Source organism: Mercenaria mercenaria, unplaced genomic scaffold, assembly GCF_021730395.1.
Source record: "Mercenaria mercenaria strain notata unplaced genomic scaffold, MADL_Memer_1 contig_2855, whole genome shotgun sequence".
NCBI classification, from domain to species: Eukaryota; Metazoa; Mollusca; class Bivalvia; order Venerida; family Veneridae; genus Mercenaria; species Mercenaria mercenaria.
Genome location: NW_026460940.1, coordinates 10,708 through 34,075, shown reverse-complemented (window position 1 = coordinate 34,075; position 23,368 = coordinate 10,708). Strand labels below are relative to the sequence as shown.

The 23,368-nt window shown below is 33.9% G+C and overlaps 1 protein-coding gene across 1 annotated transcript; it reads left to right on the top strand.

Annotated features, from left to right (window-relative positions):
- Positions 1-528: 528 nt before the first annotated feature.
- Positions 529-21,486, top strand: LOC128552501 (neurogenic locus notch homolog protein 1-like; the record flags this gene model as incomplete). Its single annotated transcript, XM_053533550.1, has 17 exons — positions 529-708; positions 1,191-1,454; positions 1,612-1,718; positions 2,074-2,230; positions 2,964-3,080; positions 3,521-3,805; positions 4,336-4,356; positions 4,625-4,731; positions 5,264-5,325; positions 6,986-7,131; positions 8,807-8,912; positions 9,927-9,943; positions 10,184-10,319; positions 12,616-12,725; positions 13,332-13,411; positions 17,119-17,220; positions 17,527-21,486. Coding segments are annotated over 16 exons (1,964 nt in total), but the record flags the coding sequence as incomplete, so codon positions are not given.
- Positions 21,487-23,368: the final 1,882 nt, after the last annotated feature.

Sequence of the window (23,368 nt, the reverse complement as noted above, 5' to 3'; positions counted from 1 at the left end):
AAGGTTTATCCACCCCGAGGCGGCTTGCCGAGGGGAATAAACCTTTCGGAGATGAGGTGGATAAACTTAAATTAAGAAAGAAAGTAACCTAATATTCTATTTATTCTGCAGCCAATAAAATCTGTATATAACATATATTTCCGTATAAAATATTTTTCTATGCAAATATTATCCAGATTTTCACTCACTTGTAAATTCCTACGTCCTTGACTTCTTGATCAAGTTACACATGATTCCTTACAATAAGACATTTTTCAGTTGTATTGACGGTATAAACCTCTATTGACTGAATAAACCTCAAATTTACACGGCAGGCAGATATCAGCCTGAAAAATGCTTAGTGGTAGGATAAAATCGTCTTACTTCTAAAAACTGGAAGTTTGTATTAATGAATTGGCTATTAGGCCTACTGAATTTAATTATGATTGTTATATATACATCAACTAATTTATATTTTAGTGAAGTTAAATAGACTTGATTAGAGACTTCCTACATTTGAAATAAGTATCTAAAGATATAATGTTCTAGTGAAAGATGGGCTGTTTGATTATATAGTGTACATGTACTTTGATGTGTTTATGACAGATGAAAAGGAATGCTCAGAAATTCCAACACCGTGCAACCACAAATGTTTGGAAACTGATGGTGGATTTAACTGTGCCTGTGAACCGGGATTTTATCTTTTGCCAGATGAAATAACATGCCAAGGTAATCAAAATACAGATGTGTTTGAAAAAGCTAGAACTAGCCGGGAATTTTGCAAACGTTTGGTATGTTTATTTATTTTATTTTGTTGGGTTTAACGTCGCACCGACACAATTATTGGTCATATGGCGAATTTCCAGCTTTGATGATGGATGAAGACCGCAGGTGTCTCTCCATGCAATATTTCATCAAGAGCAGGCACGTGGGTAGAACCACCGGCCTCCCGTAAGCCAGCTTGGTGGCTTCCTCACATGAAGAATTCGACGCTCCGAGTGAGCTCCTTAACCACTCGGCCATGGACGTTGTTACCTTTTGTATGAGGTATTAAAATCCAGTAAGCATAAACATTGTTTATATCATTAATACTAAATGTTTTGTACTAACAACTTGTCTGTATCTTTTCTTAAGTAAAATAATGGATTATAAATAGTTTATATTTTTTGGGGTACGGTTAATATAAAAAAATTCAAATAATCTAATTTTAGAATGTGATGAAGGTAGTTATGGAGATGGTTGCAAGTCAATTTGTAACTGCAGTTTATACAATACGAAGTCATGCAACACAGTCAATGGTTCGTGTGACTGCCTTGGCGGCTGGGAAGGAGACAGATGCGATGTCGATATCAACGAATGTGAACTCATGCGAGTTCCAGAGTGCCCTGATAACTCAGAATGTGTCAATACAGAAGGGTCCTTCCTCTGCGAATGTAATATAGGCTATTTGAAGACAGCTGACGGAGTTTGCGAAAGTACGTCGGAGTTCAGTTCTTGATATATTTAGAAACGTATAAAAATTCAGTGTTTATAAGGTCTGTACTGTCTTCTTAATAAACCCTAAATTTGATCCGCCCGAGTTAGGTTTGCTGAATTTGCATTCGATATTAACTAAGTTATTATTTGTTTTAGTTTGTGACAGACAATGGTATGGCAAGGATTGTTCTTCAAAGTGTAGTTGTGTATCGGAGAATACCGATAGATGTAGCAATACGGATGGTACTTGTACTTGTAAAAAGGTAATTATATATTCATACGTCAGCTTTACCTGAGCAGACTATGTCATACTATATCGTCTGCTATTGTTTTGCTTGGCTGCGTTCTGTGTTTTCATCTTGTGAATGTATCTCATATTCTAATTGACGTTGTTCAGGTTAAGGCTTGGCAAGAAATATAGTACACTTTAATGCTGTCGTATAGGATCTTAGACATAATATATTAAATAAAGAAAAGGCGTATAGGTTCTTTGTCACAGACAATTTTTATTGTTCCTAGACACTTTTAACTCCATTTTGTTACTTGCACATAGTTGGATTACGTGTATCTTAAACGGAAAATTGGCTCTTAAGCATTAAAAAAAGAGTTTCTTTACAGGGTTGGATTGGCGAAAACTGCACTGAAGATGTTGATGAATGTGGTGAAACTTTGGATATATGCTTAGGAAATGACAATGCCATATGCCACAATACATTGGGGTCTTATAGATGCGATTGTGCGATGGGCTATGTTTCACAAAACAATACATGCATAGGTAACATGTACATTGTAAAACTCTTACAACCGTTCTTTTTACTTAAGCAATTTTCCAGTTGGAAATACATTTTGTTACAAAACCAAACTAATAATACTCGTACTAAATCAATAATTTTCCGATGGTCTGATAAGGAGGGCTGTGAATCTAAAGTATATTTGCTAAAATGTTTTAACCATTGCTCGGTTATCTATAATTAAATTGGTATCATTAAAGTTGAATCGTGATATTTCTTAATCTGAAATGCTTGGAGTATATGGCTGAAAAAAGACATACTGGCAAATTGGTAACAACAATATTGATGACACATATCGCCATTTATTACATACTCGTTTCTATTCCCCGTTAAGTTACACTGGTACCGGAAACGTCAATATACTGACGCCTGAATTTCATATCGGGTGCGTGAGGTAATTCAGTGTGTGTTGTTGCACTATTTTTTCTACTTAGTTCAGTATTGTCAATCCTATTCAAGCTATTGAACATATTTATGATATTTACATGATATTTATACGTGTAGATGTGTATGTAATAAAAAGGTTATTATCTTTGCACCGGGAAATATGCACTCGTTCTTCAGCGGAAGAATTTTGCGCTCCTAAAGTCGCGCAATATTTCCGCTGAAGAACTCGTGCATATTTCCCGATACAAAGCTAATAATCTATAATTATTTGAATCTTTTTTACACCTAAGATCTATGTTATTTTTATCTAATGGATTATTTTATTTCAAGATAAAAACGAATGTCTAGATGGTACAGCCAAGTGTCTTCAAGAGTGCATTAATACGGATGGTAGTTTTATCTGTAAATGTTTCCTTGGTTACCAGGGATACTGGAACAGCTGTAAAGGTACCTGTACATTAAAACATTAACAATATGTCTTAAAACATCAGATGTATCAAACCTACTTTCCCTGTTGATGTAACTGTGATACATCGAAGTCCGTGTAATTGCAAGATTTCCCTTTAACTTTTTAGAAATAACCTTTTTTTCAAGCATATCAAATAGTGAGTGATTACAAATAATTTATGTAATTTGGTATTACTGTAAATTCATTGCATAGCGTATGTAATATACATTATAGCTTGTATTATGCTTAGATTGCAAGTGTAATTCACAATTGACATGTTTCAAATAATCTTAAATTACTTTGCCAGTAATAACTTTTCACATTCATAAAAATGTAGCACAAAAATAAACACTAGTAGGTGTCTGAAAGAAGGGAGACATAATTGTTATTGATTCAAAGTATGTACATATGAATTCTTGAATTTTAACTTTGTTTGCAGTATGCTCAAGTAACACGTATGGTGAAAACTGTACAGGAGCATGCCGCTGTAATACAACAAACACGCTAAACACGGTACAGTCATGTGATATCCAGAGTGGAAAGTGTCGCTGTAAACCTGAGTGGAATGGAGACACGTGCGAAACTGACGTCAACGAATGTTTGAATGACGGAGCTTGTGCTAAGAAAAAACATTCTGGTTGTATTAATATTCCCGGGTCTTACAGATGTGACTGCCTGAGAGGGTTCCAGGAAACTGACGGCAAATGTGTTGCTGAAGAAATAAGTAAATATTTAGTAATTCATACTATCAAGTTTGCTAGGTTTGTCGTAAATGAACAAAATTTAATACAGGTTTTAGCGTTTAACTTTTATGGGTTTTTTTTCTCTCTAGACGACGTGAACAATTAGCACTTTACGTTTTACGTCTTTTGCAGAATTTGAATATAGTGCCATTGTTAATTTGTATATATTCATTGAAAGGAAACATATGGCAAGTGTTAAAACTTGATAGAAAAACGAACATAGGGTGTAGATTCCTTTTTGATATTTTTGTTAGTTTTATGGTTAGAAAATATGTTTTTCATGCTAAGTGTTAGTAAGAATTCAAGTTGTTTTAGATAAGTAGCGTTTATTCATGTTGTAAGGCTGTACTCGTAAATTTATGTTTAGATCATGTGGATTACTCACATTTATTGATGCAGTAGATATTTCCTTTTGTAAACATTTAACTGAACATCATAAATCATGTTGTTTAACCATATGACTCACAGGATGTGTAGCATTTCACTAAAAAGTCTTTACTTTTTATTTCAGCAACTATTCCACCAATTTCAGGTTAGTGTTGTTATGACACCGTTACTGTATTTAGTAACAAAATTTGCATTTTATTATATTTTATTTATATTGTTTGGTGTACAAGAAGGACTATATTGCAGATTGAATTGTCGAAGACATTATTTCACTAAAACTGTAGTGGAGATAGATGAAACTGTTTGCTATATAAACCTCAAACAAAAATATTTTATAACAAAAATTTCAAATGTAACACTTTGTAATAATAACTTTAGAAGAAATATTTTGTAATATAAACTGGCTATTTTAGGTGATTCACGAGAGTTGAATTTGAGCTTACGACTAGATGTTTCACCGGGTGTAAATCTGAATACATCGGTGGGATACAAAACTGTCAAACAGAATGTCAAGGAGACGGTACAGTATACACTTATTGAATGGCTTTCCACCAACAGCCAAAACTATTGTCTGAAGAACCGGAGGCCATTGAGTTTGCCTATTGACCAATAAGTCACTCAATAAGTGTTTTATTACTTGACGTTACATATTTTTTCTTCAAGTGTTGACCTAAACTCAGCATTATTTAGTACTGTGCTAGAGACCGGCGAACAGCACAAACCACGGACCGGCGATTGAAACATGGAAACATGCAATTATAACACCTTTTTATTGAAGTTTCATGGATTCACTAGGAGAACTTGACCTTTTTATGTCCCTTACGACATCACTTAAAGGCATTTTAATGCTTATGTCTTCTACTTTACCATCTGTTTTTAATATTTTCTTCACTGAAAGGTTAAAAGATACTTCATTTAGATGTATGATATGAAGCTTTATAGTACAATTATTGCTCCATTAAAGCTTTAGTTAATGTATGAAATTGTTAGAATATTTGATACGTTAAATGTAGTGGCTTATTGATCTTACTTTGAACAATAATTTATTTCAGCTTTCAAACTACTTCTGCAAAAATACAGGGGACAAGTGTACGTTACGAATTAATGATATCAGGTATGATATACTACAAGCAAAAGCTAGATCATGGTTCTATCTTATTTTCTGTATGTTTAAAGAGGTACCATAAAATAGCTGTATTCTTTTGTGTTTCCATGATGGTAATTATACATGCTTTGCATGAAGAAAGTATCGTGTTTCAAATTGACAGTGATATATATTAGGCCAAGGCAATGTGTGTAATGTCTTAATGTTTTATTAAATTACTGTTGCAATATGTACAGAAATCAGTTTATTTAGTTAAATTTCAATCACATTTTGTTTCCACAGTGTAAGATGGTTATTCACCTATATTTTTGAACCTATGTTGAAAAGAGATTGGCTGAATACGTTTGCAGATGAAGTTGTCAAACAAACATTTATTCAGGAAAGGCATAAATTGTTCACCCGAAAACTTGTAGTATAGCTGTATATTACCTGTATTTTAAGAATGATTTTCCTGACGTTTTCGTGGGTGAAAAAAGTATGTCACTAGGTCATGGTGGGTCTTTAAGTATACTTATTCAATAGTAAAATTGGAAAAAAAAAGATTTTGCGCCGTGTAAACTTCTGAACTGGATTATTACAACCAACATCTTTACACTGATGAAATGACCGTTTCAGACTCAAGCCTTTAAGTATTTTAATGTATTTTAAAATATTACAAACAAAATATAGCTGATATGGGTATGTCCGAGCGGATTTGAACCCATTGTTGCTACGAGTAAAGATACAGGTCAAATCTTATAAACCTTTTTTGTTCTGTTTTCTTCCACGCGTTTCTGATACAAACATAACATACATAAATAAAATGAATTAACTTTTTGCGGTGGAAATATACTGTCAAACTGAGGAGAACACTATCACCGGAGTTGAAGCCGTGGTTAATGGTTAGAAATGCAACAATCTTTCGGAGAATGTTATATCATACTATACCAAACATTGTATTAAGAGATTTGTACAGTTTAATTAATATTTCTCAGCACCAGAAGTGTATTTTAAGGACCAGTCAGAGAATGAAACAATATATTTGAACAAATAACTGAACAGGCATAACGTTATATCCAGCTTTCGGCAGACTTCAAATGTCTTTCCCGGTGTTTACAGAGCGAAAAGTATAATTACTGTTGAGTTCACGATTATTTACTTGACCAGGAGTTTACGATTATTTACAGGGCCGGGAGTATAACATTTAAAGACGCGCCACAAAATAACTGTATTCTTTTGTATTTCGATGATGGTAATACATGATTTGCATGAAAAATATGAGATATACAAGTATTTAGTTTCAAATTGACAGTGACATATATTAGGCCAAGACAATGTGTTTAATGTCTTAACATTTTATTGAATAAATGTAGCAATATGTACAGAAATCAGTGTTTTTATTTAAATTTCAATCACATTTTGTTTCTACAGTCATTCATCTATATTCTTAAAACTATGCTAAAAAGATATTTACTGAATAAGTTTGCAGATGAAGTTGTGAAAACACATTCATTCAGGAAATTGACCACTTGAAAACTTTTAATATAGCAGTATATTATCTATATTATAAGAATGATTTTCATGATGTTTTTGTGGGTGAAAAATTAGGTCACTAGGTCGTGGTGGGTCTTTAATTTCAAAATTATTTATAGGCAGGAAGAATAATTGTTCTATTCATGATAATTTACAGGACAGGGAGTATAATTGTTGATTTCACGATTATTTACGAGTCCACGAATACAGATCTCGGTACAAGTCTTGCCAACGCAGCTGTCGATTTAGTGACCGGAAGTACGCTTGAATATACCGGAAATCGTGTGAGGGCTAACCTAATAGGTAAGTGAGGTAGGGCTTTTACTGTGAATGTTATCAAGTTTGTCATTATTGTATAATAACTTGTATATTTTATATCAAATAAAAAGATATATTTACATCTGTTATGCGTTCATGTGTGGCGAAGCTAAGAATAAACGTAATACTATATAATTTTTCGTTCACGGGTGAAATATATTTTGTTCTTAGACCTTTATGTAAAGCCGACCCATTTAGGGTGTTAACCAGAGTGTTTTGATTTCAAAGTATCTGAACTCTAAATCGTGTTAAATTACACAAAAAAAAACACGAAAAATGAAACAACAACAACAACAACAAAAAAACACACGCGGAGGAACTGAATGTTTTCATTCTGATATGCTCATTGAAATATTATGATTGCAATTATGCTGGACTTTCTTCAGCAATTTCGGTCAAAATTGATATTTTTATGCTCTCTTACCGGTTTGTGCGTCGCGGAATATAAATAGTTTGACGTTTTTGATTGACTGGCAGTCAAATTGAGTCTTAATGGAAATATTATTTACATTATCTAGCTTTAAGACAGAGTTACAGTCCCACTGTTTAACGTAGTGAAAGATATCGAGGTCAAGTTTTTTTATGAATATGGTTTTAACTTCATCCAAATGGTATGAAAAGCATTTTAAGAGCGGTATAGCCACGAGTGATAAATGATTTTCTTTATACCATGAGAGTTCTCGGTAATTTTGACATATTGGTGTGTGTTTTTTTTTCTGACTGAAACGGTATCTTGAGTAATGTCCCTTCGCAGAAGGCTAAATGTCTTGTATTCGTATACCTACCATAGGCGGGCTGCGATCATTGTAATTTAAATATGTTGACTTGAATAGTTCGCTTCGCTATCTACATACATTTTCTTTCTTCGAATGGACTAAACTTACTGCCCAAGAATACTAAAATAGTTCCGGAAAATTAGTGAAAATACAAAAAAAAATATGTCTTCTTGCAGTGAAAATATAGAAGGTATGTTTTACTGCAGTGAAGATATGCAATAAATTTTATCAATATGTCTCGGTATTCCTTTAGAATGTTTATAATAAACAACAAATATCTACATTTAAAGGCGTACGTTAGATCTCTGGGCGAAAATTTCTCCAATCTCATATACAGAGAGATCTAGCGGGCGCCTTTTAATTTTCATAAACTGCTGAAAAATCTTTACCCTAGAATTATTGGGTGTTTTGAACACATCAAAGTCAACCAGAGCCCCACATCGCAAATATGCAAAATGTAAAACTTCACTTGTTACAGCATCTTATTGTATCAGGTTGTCTTGTATTACTAAGTGCAGAAGAAAAAACAAGACTAAGTGTTAATAAAGTCTTTGGAACATTTGAAAATAAAAAGCAAAAGGAAACCGCGCAGTAAAGGTATCCGTAACACCTAGACAATGCAGCCGTCTATGAATTGATACCGCATTGGCTTAAGTTTCTATGATACGTTTAATATCAATCAAAACGTAACAATTAAGAAAACTGTGTCATAATGATAAAGTAAGTTGGGATTGGGAGTAACAATACGAAAACACAAAGCGAAAAGAAACAATATGCAACGGCCAATATTATTATTCTTACTTATATATAACAAGTTACAACTTCCAGTCCGAAAAATGTAAAGCGAAAAGTGATAAATTTTATGAAATGGATTTATTTTTCAGGACCCTTTGACAACGATTCTAGTGTATGTGAAATATACACTAAAGTTCAAGGGCCTTGTCCACCTGCTTCTAAATGCTCTGAAGTAAATGGAAGTCCAACATGCAGGTTTGTATACTACAGACATGCGTAGATAAAATACTATTAAGTTTCATCAAAATAAAATTTAATAACCTTATCTATCATTACTGAACATTTCGGTGATCGGATTAAATCACATTGAGTTGCAGGTTAGCTGACCATAAACTGGATAAGATAAAATGGTTGAGGTGTGTTAGTTATTATGCCCACGCATGTCAGCATATAGTAATTGATCCGTCCGTCTGTCCGTCCCCTCGGTTTGCAATCAGAACTGTACTACACTTTGGCTCTGAAACCTCACACTTGTTCGGCAGGTTGATGACCTGCACAATAATCCGATTAATGTTGAGATTGATTGCCCTAATGTCAAGGTTGCGGTTACGTTGAGCCCATCTGTAACTAAATAACGCTTCAGCTTAGGAACCTCAAACATCATATGCAGTCGTGACTGGCAGATGACCTTTATTGTTTATGAAGTTGGTTGGTCAAGGTCGCAGTGACCTCAAGCTGAAAATCTGTTTCAAGTTAATAAATGAAGAATAGTTTAGTGCTTGAATCTCAAACTTAGTCGGCAGGTTTGTAAAGCCCGGTAGATGGCCTCTTTTGATTTTGAGGCTGGCGTGACCTTAAGCTGGAAATTGGTTTTCGATTAATATCTTAAGAAAACTTCAGCTGAGGATCGGTTTTCGATCGGTAACTTAAGACCACTTATTTATTAGATGAGTGAATGGACACCATTAGAAGAACCTTTGGTTTCCTTGCTCAAAATACAATTCAAATGCTTGCCTAAACTACAAATATATAAGCTGTCCCATTAAATTCACATTTTGCTCAAAGAAATATGTTCAAAATAACAAAACTTGAAATGATGCCGATATATAATGGAAGTCGCTTGTCCTTAAGGACATGTAACGATATCGTTATATAGTATTATGTTTCGACTAAGCAGATAACTTCAACGTTGTGGTATCATTTTGTCTATTTCGAATACGAAAATTTGTTTTCAAATTAATAGAACAAAAAATATTCTTTATGTTACAGAGAAATACCGACTGAAGGTATGTACACACATAATGAAATAATATAAGTACAGGTATGTTTAGATTATTTGCTTAGATAAACAAAACAAAAGCAATTTTGTTTGTGTTTCAATTAATATATCTTAAATAATACATATTTTGAGGATTATTACTTCTTATACGTGTAAAATTCACTGAATGACTTTGTACTTTATTTAAGTGGTTTACATGTACTGTACATTAGATATGAATACGTTGTCAGCTGCCCTTGTATTTCAGATATATTTTCCTTGTATTTTGGTCTTGGAGCTGGGGGAGTGTTGGTCATTTTGATACTGCTGATATTTGCACTTGCTATTCGTAAACTCCGAGAGAGGCGGGAGAGAGAGAAACAAGCACCTACACATATTAATAGGTATTTTAACTGTGAAACATCGGCACGATCAGTCGAATGAATATAGTGCGGGACCTGTCCTGGGTTTTATATCTTTTAGAATTGATTAATTAGATTCATTTGGTGGGTCGTGTAAAATGTCGTACTTTTTGTTGACTATTATTAGCGGAAAATAGTAGTACATTTGTACCGGAAAATGGAATAAATTTGACATATTTATTCCAAATGCTTTACAGAATACAGAAAATATAAGGTATACAGGTTTCAACAGTCATGCATGGCTAAAAAGAAAGCCTTTTGGTGAAACGTCGGTATATTAAAATTGTAATAGCTTTTTACCTTTGGTGGTATTTTTTCTACTATAAGGCAAAAATCACAAATTCTCAAATTTTTATGTCTTATTTAGTATAAGATTGAGAGAAGTGATTAACAGGACTGTCAAAACTTCAACAAATCGAACCTCTTCATTAAGTTAGTTGAACTTCGATTTAGAGAATGTGGATATTAGCACCATTTCTTTATTACTTCTTTTTGTATAGTACATTTAGTGAGTGATTACATTTAGCATAAAAATAAAATTCACAATGTTTTTTATATAAAGCGAAGCAATAACCAGTGCTACTGACGTCAAGATAGAAAGATGACGTAATAGTTTCAGGGCGTGTTTTGGTTGACGTCAAAATCATATAGTTTGAAAAGCAGACTGTTTTGCAACTGACTAAAGGCTACATATATATCGATAGATCATTTTGATACAGTCTTAAACTCATTGCAAGACTAAGGAATTCATTGATTTGTCAAAAGTAATTGACAGAAGACCGGTTTTAATTTCCTAAAAGTATCACAGTCTGTCAAGCGTTGATGATATGAATATGTTAATCCAAGCTGCACGACTATCACATGCTTAACAAGTTGAAATGTACGACTTTAAATGTCCCTCGGCAAAAGGGGAATGTGTAATATCGACATTGTTTTAAACGATGTCAAATTACGTACTTACATGAATTTTCTGCGACATGAGAAAAATCTTATGGAACTCGATATATCGAGATTTGACTATAACCTTTGGCGAATACTGTTGCAATTTCCATATAATAGTCATAATGGTATATAATCACTTTCACTTTTATAAAAGAGTTGGTGAGTTTATGAGAAATAAAATTATTTCAAAAAATACAGTTTTATAATAATGCAGCCCCTGGACTAGAACCACTTATTATTCCTGGAAAAGTATAGAGGTCTATGTTACAAGACTCCTAGCCAATAAAAGTGCTTTGGCATGCTGTATACCTCCCTCATAAACATCCAAGTAGTACGTAAACAGTTACTTAAATCAGCACGAGATGACCGTGCAAAAAAGTAAAATATATTGTTATCGTGCCATATAATGTTTTTCGAGAAAGTCAATGAAAGGTTATGTGATAATTCAATGTGCGTTTTTCGAATAATTCAGTTTACGTTTTTTCAAATAATTCTGTGTTCTTTTTATGCCTCCGGGCATATAGCGAACTGCATCCATCCATCCATCCGAACCCGATTGCCTACAGCCCATATAGATCTAACTGACCCCATTTAGTTTAAACTCACACTAAACAAATCTGGTAAGACCTACGAACTGACCTATATACATATGACCTTGACCCTCATATGATTTAAAACCTTAATTTTAAAACAACATTTTTGATCCTACAGCCCACATAAATAATTTAATTTAGTTCATACTCACACTTAACAGACCTTCTGGCAAGACTTACAAACCGACCTATACATGTATATAGATGACCTTGATCTTCATCCGTCCGTACGATCCAGATTTTGTTCATACTCTCACTCAACAAGCCTTGTGGCAAGACCTACAAACTGACCTATATATGGATGACACTGACCTTCATATCATCTTCTCCTTTATACTTAATACCTCAAAACACATATTTCTTCAAACACCCAGGGGCATACTTTTGCATTTTGACAACGCAGCTTCTTGTTTCAAATAATTCTGTGCACTTTCTTCAAATAATTCTGTTTATGTTTAGGTGCCCACAGTTGTCCACTTTACTATAAAACATATTGCAAACGTTAAACATATGTTTTTTAGGTTGCATAGGGCAAACGTTAAACATGTGTGTTCGGAAGGACACGCTGTAGTCGGTAGTTAATTCGATTAACTTTTGTCACTAAATGAGGATGAATAAAATTGAGTGTTCGTTAACCTTAGTTTTTCGCAGAGCATGTGCTGACATTGTAAAAAGATAAATAAACATCGTTAAAATGACAAGTATTCGTTTAATTAGTTAATCCAGAACAATGTGTATTTCAGGTTGCATAGGGATGGTCAGTTTCAGATTCCTCCATTGCTGGATAACAAGACGGTAAAAAAGGCACCAGAACCTAAAGCAACGCCTAGACGTCCGACAGTATCTGACAATAGTAAATAAACTTACTTATTTTGTTTATAAAAAGGATTGGAATTCATTTTAAGTATAATTGTTTGTTAAATACTTTCTGATAAACCACAAAGAAACACTGATGAAATGCATAACGTATGCTAATTTTATGTATTTGCACAGCATAAAATAAATGTTTTTATTGCACTGGGACAGATGTTATGTATGTTGACTGGTTTGCCGGAACTATTTTCTTATCCTTGCGCAGTATCATCAGATGACACAAATGTACATAAATAAAACATTTCTGTTCCGTTAAAGTCTAAATCTAAATTCACCGTTCCCTTATTAGTAGATACAGCATCTTGCCTTGCAAAATAAGGAAATCTGCACTAAACCTGCTTCATACGGTGTTCTGTTTGGACCATAGATATTTTTATTTCTGAAACACGTATCTCGAACATCGAGATTACAAAACTACTATGGTGAAAATCGAAATTTCGATGGTGAAAACTCGAAACTACGATAATGAAAGTCGATATCAGGAAACTACGATGATAAAAATTCATCAGCGTGTACTCATAGTGTATTCTATTTAAGAAGATACAGACAATGTCTTTTGTCACAAGGTTACTCTGTGTATTTGTAGGAAGCAACTATCCGGAAAGATATCAGGCAAAGAAAGGTATGGTGTGGAAGCAGTCTAACTCTAAGAACTTTGGTATTGAGGTAAGAGTTTGGAAACGGTATATAATTCTTATATTGCGCATACAAAAAATGTTGTTTTTCTTTAATATTGGTTATCATGTGTAATGACCGTCCCTTTTAATACCTTGGAAAATAAGATGATCCGTTTTGTTTTATGTTTTTCGGTGAAATGCATGCAATTATCAGTGAGTCAGCCATTCTTTGAGTAATATAGCTGTGCCAATCTGATTATTTCTAATTATTTTTCGCGTGGCACCGTCAAATGTCACACCTACGCTAAATGTGGCATCCACCGTCAAATGTCGCAAGTATGATGTTAATTGTCGCAACCACAGCTTAATGTCGCAAAAGCATCTATATGTCGCACCTTTAACGCTAAATGTCGCAATAATTTGTCCGCCGTTATATGTCGCAACACCAACGATAAATGTCGTACATTATTAAAATTGTTTTAGGTCTAAACTACGAAATCCTACGGAGTCCTGTCGCGCGTCGTGTCGCCCGTCGTATAGTGTGTCGAGCGTTGTGTCATGCATCACTTCGTATTGTCGCGCGTTGTATCGCATTTCGAGCGTCAGCCTAGAAGAGTAGATGGTCAACAAATAACACGAAGCATAACAATGCGACACATTGTGTCCGATTGTCGATAAAACATGTAAAAGCAAGCCACGGTCACCAGCGGCCAACTCTTTTAACAAATCATATAGTATGAACAGTTTAAGTAAAATGTTCTAAAATCGACTAACCCACACATCGTGGTGTCAGATTTTAAAATATCAAACTTTTGCTATATTCACCTATATGCTGCATATTCGATGTTCTTACAATTTACTTTCTGTTGAAAATCGTTCTTTTCCTTATAAATTTAAGATAAAAACATTCGTCTACACTTTCTGATAAGGGTTTCCCGGTTTATAAAAAAAAAGCGGAATTCCCGTCAGCAAACATCACGTGATTATCAATAGAGCGCACACGTATAGGTATCGCACACTATTATGACGTTTTGAAATAAAAACAAACAAAACAATAACATAAAAAGAAGTCAGTACACTTAGTACGTTTACGATGTAGTCAGTGATTTCTCGTTGGCCTAGTGCGGTTACGGTACACGTATTATACTTTTTCGTCGTGAGTTCGATTCCCAGACCCGTTAAATTTTGTCTTTAATTTTTTCTTCACTACTATTCAATGAAGACAAAACGAGTTAGTAAATCAAGTTCTAACATGTTCACTAAAATTATATGTCACAATTGACACGTAATTATGTCTAAATATACACTCCACCTTTAATATGATCTAATGTTTTTTAAGCTTCCCTGTGTAATTTTTTAACATGTACAGGTTAGTTTTATAAGTTTTATAACAATCTTACACTTCACTTTAATAAAAGCATTGCGCGGCCATAATTTTAGGATTGGTTGATTTATAGATACTACCAATTTTGAACGAAAATAAGAAACAAAACAATAAATTAGAAACCAGAAAAAAAAAACTTACACAACGTATGTAATGCAAACTGAAAAAAAAATTGGGATCGAACTCCCGTCGAAAAGGTATAATACAAATACCGTAACCGCTCGGCCAACGAGGAATCACTGACTAAATCGTAAACTTAGTGTACTAATCCCCAATGATAACGGGATTCCCGCCGAAACGCAATGACGAGCCCATTTCGTGATAACTGATAAAATAAAAATTCATAATGCTTGCACATTATTGACAAGTAAATATTAGTATTTGTTTCATTTTAACTATGCACTAAGTTTTCAGCAACATAGCTCAGTCGGGTAAAATGCAGGTAACAATTGGATATAAGTAAACCATTTTGTGAGTTCGAATCCTCATGAGGATTTTTTTCCAGATTTTTTTTTCCTTTTTGGCCCCATATTTTCGTTTCTTTCTTTGATGGTATGTATTTGCATATATGTCTCTATATACCATGATATTATGTTCATTATCGCTTAAGGGCATGCATTTATAATTATTATTACATGACTGTATTCTATTGTTTCTCTGATTGGCTGAAAACGGTTCGAAAAGTAATGAGAACATATCATATCAATTTATCTTGGGTTATAAATAGTACGAAAATAACAATAAATCGAAGTAGGTGCTTGGAAAACCAATGTCACCCTGATTTGGTCTAAATTTATTCCTTATTTCTTTATTAAAGATACAATTGTAATAACAAGACTGACTATGCATTTATTCATGTAATAAAACAATTATTGACTTTTTCATAGGTTGATATCAGGATTTATCAACCCTCAAAAAGTTATATAATATAACTCTTTTCGGGTTGATAAATCCTGATATCAACCTATGAAAAAGTCGATAATTGTATAATATCATCTTTGATATAATGCTAAACTTTTCTAATCTGCCATATCGGCTTTAATTTTTTCCCTATCGTGTTGTCACAGAGCACAGGAAGAGAATCTAAATTTTTGTGCAAAAATGAAATAAGAATTAAATGTCGATGCTGAGTTTCGAACCCACACGGCAAAATATCTGTTTAACATGGACAGTATGCTTTACCTCAGAGCTAATTTGTAATTGATACTAAGTTTTTAACATATAAGAAAAATGTTGAATTCCCTATGTTCCATTTTAATCTATTTATAGCCGTGTTTGTAAATATCATAGTATTGACTTAATTTTATTTCACTTCTAAACGACATAATACTGTGCACTACTTATAGTTCGGTTTTGCGGTGAGCGATGTTTGTGTACTTTTATTAATGGATCGGTCCGTTATTTAGGTAGTGTTATTCGGTACGATAGTGGTTCTTACCTAAATAAGGCAAAGTAAATCATGCTGACTTCCCTAATCGGTAGACGAGTATATAAATTGACCCATCAAACTACATGCGCACTTTTGGTTTGCTGCCCACGTGATGATAGCGTCTAAAAATACTGTCGCGTCTCGTTCTATATTTATCAATGTTTACAAAATAAAGCGTTGTAACGGTTTATAAAAGTTCATGAGAAAAACTGCAAAAATTCGAATGTTCCCGGAATTCTGGAAACTATAAACCGGTCAACCATTATGTTTCATGTAAGTATATGAAACAGTGGCGGCATTTTGCCTTTCGGTGATAAATTATTTTAAAAATTACAATTCACAATGTGTGGGTTAGTCTCTTTAAGTTTCTTTAAATTGTCTCTTAGTATCACATTATCATCTTCCCTGTCAATATATTTCCTCACTCCTCAACCCTACCTATGATTTCAGTCGGGCTTAAAGCTAACACCGTTGTTCCATTGAACATTCAATTTATTATGAATTGTTAATAGATGTTTTAGTTTTAGATAGGCAGTGCGACATTTAGCGTTGGTGTTGCGACATATAACGGTAGACAATTTCTTGCGACATTAAGCGTTAAATGTGCGACATATAGCGGCAGATGATTTTGCGACATTTAGCGGTGTTTGCGACATTAAACACCAACCTAACGACATTTAACGGCGGTTGTGACATTTAGCGGTGGTGCGACATTTAACAATGCCATATTGCCCCCTGTTTTAGAACTGCTGTAACCTACGTCTTACACCTAACTTACAGAGTTTTTTTTTTTATTTCAGAACTCTAACCTACGGCTTACGTCTAATATATATTGTCTTCTTTTTCAGCATTCAACCTGCGGCCTATATCCAGCATATATTATCTTTAAATTTAGAACTGTAATTTAGGGCATACTACAAACATATGTTGCTTTCTATTTCAGAACTCTAACCTAATGCACACGGTGAACTTTCAGAAAGGACACGGCTTGTTACCACGGCTGGATTTATAGTTAGGGCTTCGTCCGCCAATACCTAACCCACAGGTTTGTCTGATTTTTCTGCCGTTTTGTTTTGACACAGATGTTTAATTCAGTTTCAGTCATTCACATATAACATCAAATGTATGACGCTGGAGTCAGTTTTCAGATGAAGTGCTAAGAAAGTGGTCCTTTCTTAACGTCTTTATCGATGTCAGACTTCGTTTACATGCTGTGAAAAGTTGATATTTTTAAATTCAATAACCATGGTCTAAACTTTTGTCTCACCTGATGTTGCAGCTAGAGTGACAACAAAACCGTAATAAAGTTTGATGTTTCTTTATTTAAATACTAAATGCTTTTTTTTTTCAGGAATCATCGAGGGAGCCAGATCAAGACATTCCGGACAGTTTCATTTATTGATAAATGAATTATGTTTATTACCGAGGATAATGTGAATGATTTTTCTGCTTTGAATATACATGGACGAATGGAGAAAAATCGTATTTCCATAAATCATTTATGTTTATTACCATTCTGTCGCTAATTAGTTATTTTTTTATATGATTCTGTCGGGAATGAATGATTGATTTGAAATATTCATGACATTGTATGCAGAAATATAGTTCATAATTAATTTTGAATTCCGAAATACTCTGCATAGTCTTGTTTAAATATTCTGTATATTTTTGCATAAATCGTGATCTTATAAAAAATTATATTATAAGCTGTCCGGAATGGTATATACTTACCTAGGACAAGAAACTGTGAACATATTCTATTTTTGAGTGGTGTTGTCTGGAGGAACTCATGCAAATGCGAAGTAATGTTTAAGAGGTTGAAAATGATAATTGTCCTTATTGATTTTATTCCGGTCTTTCGTAAAAGGACTGGATATAGAAGATATTACATGAGTGTCTTTTCATATTGAATTTATTAAACGAGTTGAATAAAATAAAAAAAATGCGAGGCTCTGCCGAGCATTTTATCAATTTTATTCAACGAGTTTAATAATTTCAATGTGGAAAGTCACAAATGTAATATTCTTTTTATCATATGTTATCTTTTCCTGTCGAAACATAAAAAATTCTACTTTCTTTTACTATATAAACAAGTCAGTTTGACCAACGTCTCCTATACTATAAACGACGTCGACGTCAAAGCTTTATTACACTAGTGTATTATCATTTTTATGTAATGGCTTTATTACACTTCCTTGGCGTGAAACATGTGATAAAAAGCTGAAACTTCACCAGTGGCGGATAACTAAAAGTATATAGAGGATATTTGTTTGTTTTTCGTGAATATAGAATATATCTCACTGAAAAGTGACAAAATTTCAAATATTTTCATGAGCGCGTAGCGCGAGTGAAAATGTGAACATTTTCTCACTTTGAGGTGAGATATTCTATATTCACGAAAAACAAAAAAATTTCTGTTTATTTTATGCTTAAACGTTGAGATATGCATTTTGCAACAAATTTTAATCTCAGCGCGGGAAACAGACGCGCGTAAACGAACATGACGTCAGACGTGTTGTGATTTAGAAAGATGCACACGACATAAAGTTCCATTTTATTTTATTTCTTGTTGCATAACTTTATGAAATTCTCATTAAGTAAAATAATTTGAATCGAGAAATATACTATAAAGAACAAAGTGCGACTACAATTTTAGTCCTGTTTTAAGCAAATAATTTAAAATTTATACGCAATAGTTGTTACATGGGGTAGGTTGTTACATTGCAAATACTGAAATGATGACGCATCATATAAAGTCACAGATTATGCGTGTTTGTTAGTTTTGAAAGTCGCCATCTTTTACGGATGCGTTGTTTAACTTGGTGACCGTTATTTGAAAAATAGAACAAAAAGCTAGATTTTGGGCCAAGTAAGTAAATTTTCGAGTTTTTCATACATTTTTGGTTCATGTGCACGCTTGAAATATATATAAATCTTTAAAAATGTTGTTGGACTAAGCAAGGAATTGTGCTAAAAATCGCAAAATCTCAAGAGGTTACATGCTTTCTCTGAGTTGTCAACCTTAGATATTGTCACGTGTCGTGGGGTCGGGGCATGTTGTTAGATACTACAAGTTGACCCCAAAGAGAAGATTCACAAGAGAATCTTTATTTGAGACTGGAACAACCGTATTAGACCTTCCTGTTTGAGACGAGGGAAACCAGAACACTACTTTTGTTATAGTAAATGCCCGATTGAACCAGGAAGCTGCATATGGGGGTGGACATTGTTGGCTCTACGCTGTAGTTACATTGAATAGCAGAGATGACAACTACCCCTTGCGCATACTACTGAAAATGAAGTGAAATGACCATGCCAGTTACTATACAGATTTTTCAAATGGCCAAAATGTAACTGACGATATTAAACGCTACCTTATATTGTCGACTTTGTGTAGCTGCATTGGCACCTCTGCCATCTTAAACCATCAGAGCTCCTCTGGCGATACAAACATTATTGCAATTTGTCTATGAAGATGTCGTATTCCGCGGAGATATATATATATATATATATCTTGTCCTGATTGGTGCGAATAGAAATGAACATTACAGTGGCGTCAATAAAATATAATAGTGCAGTAAGAGCAACGAACAACTACAACAGGCCCGCGTTTTCTCCAGGTAAGAAATGCCAATTTAGAATGACTGCTGGATGGCGAAAGAATGTAAAAGAGCTCTTCTGACAGATACGCCCGAAAAGAGTGCTAACATAGTAAAATAAGAATTCACCATGAAACTGTGGAAAATTTGCTAAAAATGAGCAAAACAAGTGCTCAAAACTAAAGAACAGAAAGCAACAAAACAAAAGAAAAATGCAAACAGATGTAAACATCGTCCTATTTGTCATCATCGTGGATATGATGGAGAAATGGAAGAGATGTTTTGATTTAACCATATTGTTTTGCCTATATACATGCAAATAGATACAAAAAAAATACAAGAAGCAGTTTCAGTAAATAGCAGGGGCCTATAGCATTATTCAGGCTTGCATTAATGCTGAAAAAATGTAGTATGGACCTGTACGGTTTGAAATTCGCAAGGTTTTGTTTAACTTCCAAGGCTCTACTACCAACTCGGTGAAATGATTTATTTGTGAAATGAAAATAATGTGTTATACATGTTATAAACAGATTGGAAAGCATTGTATGTTTACTGTTGTGTTGCAAAAATGTAAATTCTTTGTAAAATTGTAAAATTGCTTATTGTAACAATCTGCCCCAGACGCTGTAACAATTTACCCCAACGGTGGGGTAAGTAGTTACATTTCACCAACATGATACAACTATCTTTATCGGATAGAAATATTCTTCGTTTTAGAATTAATAGTACAAATTTGAAAATTGCAATGATTGAGCTTTACAAAGATAATAAGCTGGACAAAATCGGTTAAATAATTCATCCGATACAATATAAAATATGAAAAATGTAACAAATTTCCCCGGTCTCCCTACTAGTTGATCGGCAAAGCTAACCATTTACACGACAAAGCTATATCATTTGCAGTGAGTGATATTGATTATATCTCATTGATAAAACACAGTATTTCATCAGTTAGCATAAAATAAAATAATTCATTGGGTAAATCTCTTAAGGTACTGTGAATTGTCATGACAAAATAATAAACAAGAGACAATTTGCTTTTCCAAATAATTCCAGTGTCTTTTTTGAATCACTGTTAGGTTAACTGTGATTTCTCGAAGATTGAGTGGCTTGTGATTCTGTTATTGATTCTGTTATGGAATGTCAGAGGAGAATACTAGTCACATATTGGTACTTGAAAATAATGTGGAAATGATTAATTATTTATAAATACTCCATTTGCGTAGAGAGGTTGTGAAGTTAACGGTAAAAAGAGGGGATAGGGTCAGCGTGCCAAATCTATCAATACTTTTTCTGATCTTTGTTTTCTTTCCATTTACTAAGGGATACTACGATACTACTAATAAATACAAATACATTTGTATTGCGCAAAAGCTATTTCAAAAATTTATTTTGCGCTTCACACAATCGTAGGTTATTTACAAATTCCAGTCTATGATATAAAGTCATTTAAGCAGTTCATCCATAAAACGTTTTAAAGAAGTAAGTTTTCGGTTCTTCTCTGAAAGATCTTTCATTTTTCGTATGTTTAAGGTCTCTAGGAAGATTATTCCACTATTTTTGTCCAACAACAGCAAAGAATCTATCAGCGAGTCTCGTCCTTGTTCTTGGGACAGTAAACTGAATATCATTTGAATATCTTAATCTGTTTTTTATTTGAGCACACCACAAATCACTCAAATAAGATGGAGCTTTTCCTTGCCAGTACGAAATACAAAAACAAGAATTTTGAACATAATTCTACCCCTTACAGCCAGTCAATGACGAGATTTTAGAATCTCTGTTGTAGGATGACCATCTCGAGCTAATCTACTATAATTGTAAAAATAAACTTAAAATCACAGTTACACCAATGAGGTGTTAAAATATGTTGTTTTACCTGCATTTACAATATTTTTTCTGTGAAAGTACAGAACAGAAAAAACAGATTTTGAGTCTAAATGTATGCAAACTTGGGGTGGAGGGGCGACCTGTTACCTACTGCTCCAGTGCTTATTTATTTTTTTCTTTGATACTACATTTGTCATATTTTATAGTTTGTTTTCAATATTATATTTTTGAAATGTCACTTTTGGGCCATTTTGAAATTTCAAATTGTTTGCGCGGGAAGTTACGCGATAAGATCTATTTATCTTGCTTAATCTAACTTATCATTTCTAAGCATTGTGTTTCTTTATTGCCTACATGATTATCTTACCAAAGTTATAAAGTATTGAACATTTAAGAATCGAGAAAAGACAATTTAACATACACGACAATATTTAGTTAATTTATATATTTTTTAGAAGCATACACGTTTTTAAATACCCATAAAATACTAAATATGCGTGTTATTTCTTTTCATTTGACATCAGTTATTAGTATACTACTGGTTGAAAACAACTCTCGGGGACTAAAGGATTGCGCTTTTCCATCCGTCATTCCGTCCTAAATCTCGTGTCCGGTCCACAACTCTGTCATTCAACAAAGGATTTTAATATAACTTGGCAAAAATGTTCCCATAAGGAGACGACGTGTCTCGCGTAAACCTTGGACCCTTAGCTCAAAGGTCAAAGACACTTGAAATAAAATGTAAGCAGGCAACTCAGCAATCCATCAAGGGATTTTAATATTACTTGACACAAATATTCCCCATAATAAGACAATGTGTCAAGCGAAACTTTCAGAACCCTGGCTAGGTCACTTTTGGAGGTCATATGTTAGCATAGCATTAACAGGGTCTGTTTCATGTCTGGTCCAGAACACTGCCATCAATTGAGGGACTATACTATGGCACAAATGTTTCCAGTAAGCAGACAACGTGTCATGAGCAACGATTAAGGCCAGAATTTGAGCTCAAATGTCAATAGAGGTTTTTCCCTGTTCGGTCCATAACTTTGTCACCCATTAAAAGATTTTAATATAAGTTGGCATAAATGTGTCCTTTAATCAGAAAATGTGTCTTGTGCAATACCCAAACCACTAGCTAAAGCAAGGTCGCACTTGAAGGTCAAATATTGACAGGACTTATTTCCTATCCGGGTTGTAACTCAACAATCCGTCAAGGCATTTTGATATTACTTGACACAAATGTTCTCCATGATATGACAACGTGTCAAGCACAAATTCCGGTCCCTTAGCTTTAAAGTCAAGGTCACACTTGGAGGTCAAAAGTAGCATGACATTAACAGTGCTTGTTTTGTGTCTGGTCCAGAACATTACTTGGCAACAATGTTTCCGATAAACAGAAAACATGTCGTGTGCAACACCCAGACCCCTAGCTCCACGGTCAAGGTCAGACTTAGAGGCTGAAAGCTAATAGAGTTTTATCCTGTCCGGTCCATAAATTTGTCATCAATTGAATGATTTTTATATTACTTGGCAAAAATATTACCTATACGGAGACAATGTGTCAATACGCAACATCTAGACCACTAGCTCAAAGGTCAAGGCCACGCTCTGTTGTCAAATGTTTCTATGTTTTTTTTCCATGTCATTCTGTCATCCAATAAGGGATTTTAATATTACATTACACAAATATACCCTAAAATGTGACAATGTGTCTTTGGCAACACTCATAACGTAAGCTTAGAGGTCACGGTCATTATTGGAGGT